This window comes from Colobus angolensis, unplaced genomic scaffold (genome assembly GCF_000951035.1).
Source record: "Colobus angolensis palliatus isolate OR3802 unplaced genomic scaffold, Cang.pa_1.0 Scaffold12, whole genome shotgun sequence".
NCBI classification, from domain to species: domain Eukaryota; kingdom Metazoa; phylum Chordata; class Mammalia; order Primates; family Cercopithecidae; genus Colobus; species Colobus angolensis.
In genome coordinates this window covers 12,899,538-12,908,009 of record NW_012113141.1, presented here as the reverse complement: position 1 = coordinate 12,908,009, position 8,472 = coordinate 12,899,538, and the positions used below count along the sequence as shown (strand labels likewise).

The window sequence follows — 8,472 nt, the reverse complement described above, 5'->3', positions numbered from 1 at the left end:
AATACTTATTCTTGTGCACTCATTTCTTTTCTCATTCTGTGGTTAAAATGACACCTCTGCTAGGCATTTTGATATTATCCCATAGTTCTTTGATGCTCTGTTCTGTCTCTTTCACTCTGATTTCTCTTTGTGTTTCCATCTGGATTAATTTCTTTTGACCTCTTTATGTTCACTGATATATTCCTCAGCTGTGCTAAGTTTACTGATAAGCTTGTCAAAGGAATTCTTCATTTTAATATATTTTTTCACTTCTAGCATCTCCATTAGACTCTTTCTTGTAGTTTTTCTCTACTGAAATGCATCCTTTCCCACTAGATCTTCCAATATATTAATCAGTTATTTTAATGTTCATATCTGACAATGTTATATCTGAGTATGATTGTTTTATTTCTTGACAATGTTTTTCTTCTTTGCATTTTGTGTGTTTTTAAATTTTTTGTTGAAATTCAATAGAATTTCAACAATAGAAGAGACAGTGGTGAACAGTATGTATCATTGTTAATTTTATGTGTCAACTTGGCTAGGCCAGGGTACTCAGATGTTTGGTCACACACCAGTCTAGATGTTGCTGTGAAGGTATTTTTGAAATGAGATTAACATTTAAATCAATGACTTTGATAAAGCATATTGCCCTCCATAATGTGATGGGCCTCATCCAATCAGTTGAAGATTTTAAGAGAAAAAGACTAAGGTCCACCAAAGAAGGTAGCATTTTGCTTCTTGAACCCAAGCTCCAAAATCAACTCTTCCCTGGGTCACCAGCCTGCTGGCGTGCCCTGCAGAATTTGGACTTGCCCAGGTCCCACAACTGCATGAGCCAATTTATTAAAATCTCTCAATCTCTCTCTCTCTCCCTCTGCCTATATGTATATACACATCCAATTGGTTCTAGTTCTCTGAAGAACCCTGATTAATACAGTATGTACACTGGAGACAGGCATGCCACTGATTACTTCAGAACATTATTGTGGGAAATTGAGTTAGTCGCCTCAGGGGTTGAGCTGGATTTGGGGTTTGTGTTGCTATTCTTGCTTTCAGAGCTCCATAGACTTCAAATTCCTTAAGTGGTGGATTACTGTTGACTTGTGCTTACAGTGGAGCTGGGGTGCCACAGGATTGTTTAGACTCCACACTCAGCTTTCTGCAATACAGAAGGTGTCTCTCTCCATGCCCCGCCCTCCCCCACTGGTAGATCAGGCTCATAGTAAGACAGGAGGCTTTTCTGCTCTCCTGATCCCACCTTAGTCTTAGGCATGTCTTGGCTGTTTCTTGCCCCCTCTCCCACCAGAGGTAGTCAATTTCTGGTTGGTATCGCTAAAGGTATCCTGTGGTATCCTGTGCCCTGGATGGCTTCTTGCCCCTCCCCCAGGGATATAAGGATGTGTGTTCTACTTCTCCCAGTCACAGTGCACTTTTACGTGTTCCTGGGCGTGGAGGGTGTAATGCCCAACCTCCCAGTGGATTCTCAAATTTACTTCATAGGAGAGAAGAATCTGAGGAAGTGGACAAGGCTCCATGCCTTTCTCCAGCAGCTGAAGGTCCCCTCCTGCAGACCTAAACCACCAAGTCGGGCTCCCTCTTAGGTCTTCTGTGCATCTGGTGGGAGCCTGGAGAAAGATGTTGAATTCCCTTTGTATCTGGGGTCTCCAGCTACTCCAGACAGACACATTAGCCCCCTCCTGGCCTTTAGCAATTCATTAAGAGGTTACCTAATTTTATTTTACACAGTTGTTTCGTGGTCATATCTTCTTACAGTGCTCTGCCACAGGTGAAACGGTCTGTGTGTCCTGTCTCTCTTTGCAGGGCCTCGTTCCGCTTTTTTTTTTTTTTTTTTTTTTTCAGATGGAGTCTCACTCTGTTGCCCAGGCTGGAGTGCAGTGGTGCAATCTCGGCTCATTGCAACCTCCACCTCCCGGGTTCAAGTGATTCTCCTGCCTCAGCCTCCCAAGTAGCTGGGATTACAGGCATGCACCACCATGCCCGGCTAATTTTTTTTTTTATTTTTAGTAGAGACGGGGTTTCATCACGTTGGCCAGGCTAGTCTCCAACTCCTGACCTCAGGTGATCTGCCCACTTTGGCCTCCCAAAGGGCTGGGATTACAGGCGTGAGCCACCGCGACCGGTTGCTTTGTTCCTCTTTGAAACAGGTTATTTGTTTGCCTTTCTGGTGAGCTCAAGAAAAGTTATGATTTTGTAGTTTATTCAGCTTCTTCTCATTGTTAGGAAAGGAGTGGTGGTCTTTGCAGCTACGCAAATGCAGAAACCTATACCAACTATTACTGTAATAGGATTGTAGGCAATGCTAATTCCCTATATAATTATGTAACATTTGAATTTTCACATGTGCATTTTAGTTTTATAAATAGAAAAAAGACAACATGTGTAAGAGAAACAGAATCAACAGAATACATATGTGTGTGCATGTGTGTATATATTTACACCACATACAAATGATATATATGATATAAAAATATAAGGAATTGGCTCACGTGGTCATGGGGCTGAGAAGGCCCACAATCTGCAGTTGGCGGGCTGGAGACCCAGGAGAGTCAATGGTGTAGGTCCAGTCCGAGTCTGAAGGCCTGAGAACCAGAAGAGCCAATGTAGGTATCAGTCTGAAGGCTGGCAGGCTCAAGACCCTGAGACAGCCAACATTTCAGTTTGAGTCCAAAGGCAGAAAATACCAATGTTCCAGTTCAGGGCCATCAGGCAGGAGGCGTTCCCTCTTAGCCTTTTGTTCTATACAGGTCTTCAGTTGACTAGATGAGGTCCACCCACACTAGGGAGAACCACCTGCTTTACTAGGTCTAGCTATGCAAATATTAATCTCAGACAGAAACACCCTCACAGACACACCCAGCATAGTGTCTGACCCAATGTGTAAGCACTCTGTGACCCAGTTAGGTTGACACATAAGGCTGGGTGTGGTGGCTCACACCTATAATCCCAACATTTTCAGAATTTGAAGTGGGAGGACCACTTGGGGCCAGGAGTTTGAGAATGGCCTGGGAAATATAGCAAGACCTGCATATCTTAAAAAATAAAAAATAAAAATAGCCAAGCATGGTAGCATGTGCCTGTAGTTCCCAGTTACTCAGGGTGCTGAGGTGGGAGGATTGCTTGAGCCTAAGAGTTCGAGGTTACAGCGAGCTATGATTGTGCCACTGCACTCCAACATGGAATGACAGAGTGAGACCCTGTCTCAAAAAAAAAAAAAAAGGCCATAAAATTAACTATCACAATATGATACAATAGCAATAATGTTATCAGCATAATTCTGGACAGCCTCTAGAGGCCGAGTGATCTGGGAGGCAGAGTGGACCCAAGACTTTCTCTACCTGCCATGTTCTGGGGAATCTTGGACCCAGAGCTGACTTCTGGCCTCCACAATCCACTCACTGAGAAATGCTCTCCATCCGAGGCCCACCCAAGGCAGCCTCTCCTCCTAGATGGCAAAACAAGAGCTGGGACCTCCACCCCTCAAGGAGCTTCTTCCCTCATAGGCTCCTGCATAGGCCAAGGCAGGGGGAGACATTTTTTCTTTTCTTTTTTTGAGACAGCGTGTTGCTCTGTCCCCCAGACTGCAGTCTAGCTGCCTAATCATGGCTCACTGCAGCCTCGACCTACTGGGCTCAGGTGATCCTCTCACCTCAGCCTTCCAAGTAGCTGGGACCACAGGCACATGTCACTGAGCCCAGCTAAATTTAAAAAAAAAAAAATTCTGTAGAGATGAGGTCTCACTGTGTTGACCAGGCTGGTCTCGAACTCCTGGGCTCAAGCAGTCAACTCACCTCTGCTTCCCAAAGCGGCTGGGATTACAGGCACGAGCCACCATGCCTGACTGGCCACTTTTACCAGCGCTATCGAGGAGCACCCCTGCCCACTGGCCCCCACAGAGCTTGAGTGGAATAGGATGTGCCCCACCCAGTCATCCGAGACTTGTCCGTCAGACTCCTTAATTGAGGCTTCTTTTAGAAGTGGAGAGTGTCACTCCAGAGAACCAGAAAGTCCAGTAAAAAATGTTTCCAGAAGTAAATGATGACTCCAATGTTGAGCCATGACTTTCCCTTTCACTCTTACCCACTGTGGCTACACTCAAATTCTTAAGCTTTAGTAGAAATGTGTGCGGAATTGGCTCCTGCCGGTGGGTTCATGGTCTTGCCGACTTCAAGAATGGAGCCACGGACCTTCGCGGCGAGTGTTACAACTCTTAAAGATGGCACAAGTGAGCAGTAGCAAGGTTTACTGTGAAGAGGAAAAGGATAAAGCTTCCACAAGGTGTAAGGAGACCCAGCCTGGTTGCCTGCTGCTGGCTGGGATGGCCAGCTTTTATTCCCTTTTTTGCCCCTGTCCATGTTCCATTTCTGTCCTATCAGACTGCCCTTTTTTCAATCCTCCCCACGATTGGCTACTTTTAGAATCCTGCTGATTGGTCCGTTTCACAGAGCGCTGACTGGTGCATTTTACGGAGTACTGATTGGTATGTTTTACAGAGTGCTGATTGGTGTGTTTTACAATCCTCTTGTAAGACGGGAAAGTTTCCCAGGTCCCCACTCAACCCAGGAAGTTCAGCCAGCTTCACCTCTCAGAATTATTATTTTAAAACTCAGATTCCTAGATGCAAATATTCAAAAGGTGTCTCAGGTATGGCCAGAAATCTGCATGATTTACGGGCACTCTGTGATCCCTAGAAGCATTGCTTTAGGCCTTCCCAGACCTAGGAAACCTTTAAGAAATTTCTTTTCATGGAGCAAGATTCTTTAGAACCCAGAAGCATATTAGAGTCTCACACATTCTCACACGTGCCACGCTGGAGAAGCCAGACATGAAAGTGAACCCTGCTCGATACCATTTCTACAAAGTTCTAGAACAGGCAAAATTACAGGGATAAAATCCAGTGGCTGCCTGGGAAGGGGCACAGAGAGAACTTTCTGGAAAGATGGAAACATTCTTAATTTGGTTATAGTATCTTAATTTTGGTGATAGTTATTACTAGTATATACTTTTGTCAAAAGTCATTGATGTGTACACTTGAAGTGAATTTTATTCTATGTAAATTATACCTCAATGAAATCATTTTGAAAAGCTATCACATCGCAGAAAATAAAATTGATGTTTCAGATTTTTTTAAAAAATCATGTGTACATGGCACCACTTATGATTACATCTATGAATGCACGTGTAAGACTCACTGCCTCATTTATGCATGAGGTATTGAGTGCTCACTGGCCAGAAACAAGCCAATATTTTATTTGTATATTACTTATGTTCTTGCTTTATGCAAGAAATATGACTAGGCTCAGGCCTTTGTGCAGGGAGCTCAGGGAATGAGAAGCACAGGGAATGGCCCTGCTTTGAGGGAACTCGGTTTTTAGGAGATCCCTGCATGTTTCCTGCACCCTCACCTCATGTTAGACTCCTCTGGGTGGAGATACACACACACAGACACACACACACACACTCCTCAGCAAGAAGGAAACACACAGTGACTAAACATAAGACCCCAAAGAGGAAACTCTAGAGGGAGTGAAGCTGTGGGCTTTGACCTCAGGTATCAGTTGTGCCCTGAATGTGTGTGGCCTGAGGACCTTTGGCAATATGTCCCTGAAGGCACCTGTGCATTCTCGAAGGCCCCCAACAGAAATCCCTGCAGACTGCCAGAAACCCTGGATTCTAGCCCCTGTTTTGCCAGTTGACTCACAGAGTCACATAGGGCAATCATAATCCCTCTTAGGGTCTCAGTTTACCCATCTGTAAAGTATTGGACTGGGTGAGAAATTACTAATTATGATTTGGCTCAAGATCCCATTCTTCAAATGAAATCCCTTACAGAATCCCAATATAAATGGAGGGCATCTATGACTGCAAATGGGGTTCAGGGGCCCATGCTCCTTGTGTCCTCCTTGTCTGCTTTGAGGACCCCTAAGGTTCTTGATAATTGTTTGAAGACTACTAGTCCTACTGAAACTGACTTCATGGAAACTCTCCACGACCCCAGCCACCATGACCTCAGAGTAACTCCATCAACCTGAGACTGCACATAACCTCACTCAGGGAACCCCAGTGAGAAATAATTCTGTTAGATGCTCCCAAAAGAGCCCAAATTTCCTCTGAGAATGCCTGCCTGACCAACCACTCAACTGCCTGACCACGCCATGGCCCTGTCTACCTAGGGAAGCTCTTACCTCCAATCCTGCCTTCCCTGTGAATTCAGAAACACCTAGAAGTCAATTCCAAATGGAACTGGCTTATCCTAGGAAGTCCACTCCTAACCTCAGATGATGGAGGCTCCTTTGCTCTAGCATCCCTCCTCTTTCCTAAGACCCTGACAGGGGAAATGTCATCATTCTTGTCACTCTGCTTAGAAAGATGCGCCAGGCACTGTGTTATGCACTTCACATGGATTACCACCCTACGAGGTGGGCCTTATTGTTACCCTGTGTTAGGATTCTTGTATTGCTATAAAGAAATACTTGAGACTGAGTAATCTATTATTAAAGAGGTTGAATTGGCTTATGGTTCTGCAGGATGTACAGGAAGCATGGTGCTGGCACCTGCTCAGCTTCCAGGGAGGCCTCAGGAAGCTTATGACCATGGCACAAGGTGAAGGGGGACCAGGCATGTCACATAGGGAAAGCAGGAGCAAGAGGGGGGCAGGGGGAGGTGCTACACACTTTAAATGACCAGATCTTGCAGTAACTCACTATCAAGAAAACAGCACCAAGCCATGAGACCTGTCCCCATGATCCAAACACCTCGCACCATGTCCCACTTCCAGCACCGGGGATTACAGTTCAACATAAGATTTGGCTGGGGACAAATATTCAAACTGTATTGCCTCCTTATGCAGCTGAGGGAAACTGAGACTCAGGGTCACTAAGGGGAGGAGCTGGGATTTAGGGTGAAGTCAGTGCTCATGGCACAGGCTGTGGGTGCTAAGGTCGCTTGTCTGAGCCTCATTTCTAAGGCAGGGAGGACAAGTTGCCAGCACGATGACATGAAACCGTCCACATGAACGTCCTGAACATGGCACCGCCACGGCAAGCTCTGTAAAAATCAGCTCCAAGTTACAGATCCCGCTTCCAGAAACCAGGTACCAGTCTTTCATAGAAAATAGGATTTATTTTCACATTTAAGGTGAACACAAATATATGTTCCAGAAACGTTTTATGTATAATACATCATCAGTAGATTGAATTTCTTTAACACACAGAAAAATCAAAGCCTACCAGGAAATGCATCCCTCCAGAGCACAGGAGCTTACAGGCCACTTCTGTTGGCAACACAGGAATTCACATTGTCTAGGCACAGCTCAAGTGAGGTTTGTTCCCAGGTTCAACTGCTCCTACCCCCATGGGCCCTCCTCAGAAATGACAGCAGCAAACCAGCAGGCTTCACAGTAACCAGGAGAAACGATCTCAGCTGGGGGAACCTTCAAAAAAGCCCTGAGTTGTGTTTCAAAAGCCAAGCTCTGGGGTCTGTGGCCTGTGTCACCAACTCAGGTCACACCACAGCATGGGGAAGTTAGTGCTGCAGCTTCACTTCTAGTCAATCTTGTTAATTAAATTATCCCAATTAGGAAGACAACATTAAACAGGTACTAGAGTCCTTTTGCAAAACTGACTGTCCCCCTTGGTCAAGGAAAAGGCCTTCACTTGGATGCTAACCCATCACCACCACCATGTCCAAGGCACAGATGAATCTGGGTTGGGCAATCAGAGGCAATGCTTGACGAGGGGTGGGTGACATCACGTCCACAAAGATGCCCAGAAATGAGGTGGTGAGGAAGGGTGGGTATTAGGAAGCAGTGTGGTGGGTCCGGGCCGAGGTCCGACATCCCTGAGCAGCCTTCCTCAGGCACACCGTGACGGTGGAGTGGGCACAGGTATCATTTTGGGCACCTTGGCTGAGAGCCGAGGCAGCCACCTGGGTGCATGGACATTTGCAGCTGCCACCATCCCAGCACCCTGGCCACAGATTAGCTCAATTGGCCACAGTCTGTGATAACAATCTTCTTGGATGTCTTCCCACTCTTAGAGCCGAAAGATTCTATTTTCTTCACAACGTCCATGCCCTCTTTGACGTGACCGAACACAACATGCTTGCCATCCAACCTGTGAGGACGGGTGACCCGGGTGAGCAACAGTGTAGCGCAATGTCATCCAATGCCATGGCCCCAGTCATGGAATTAGTTACCGAAAACAGCAATTCTGAAAGGAATCCCCATGTAATACCTAGATCTACCACCAAAGCTCAATCAAGCCTTGTTGAGCACCCTAGATACACCCCAGAGGATGCCTGGCTTCTGCCACTCATGTTGTGACCTTGCCTCAGGTCACGTAGCCTGAATCCTGGTAACTCCATCTATCAAAAGTGGAGTATTCTGGCCGGGCACGGTGGCTCCAGCCTGTAATCCCAGCACTTTGGGAGGCCGAGGTGGGCGGATCACGAGGTCAGGAGATCGAGACCATC

At 46.1% G+C, this 8,472-nt stretch overlaps 1 protein-coding gene across 1 annotated transcript in view; it reads right to left on the bottom strand.

Annotated features, from left to right (window-relative positions):
* Positions 1 to 6,489: 6,489 nt before the first annotated feature.
* Positions 6,490 to 8,472, bottom strand: part of PPIF (peptidylprolyl isomerase F) — a 12,308-nt gene continuing 10,325 nt past the window's right edge. Inside the window, exon 8 of the mRNA XM_011929702.1 lies at positions 6,490 to 8,114. Coding sequence (XP_011785092.1) covers positions 7,979 to 8,114 — 136 coding nt within the window. The 3' untranslated portion in view covers positions 6,490 to 7,978. The remainder of the gene's footprint in view (positions 8,115 to 8,472) is intronic.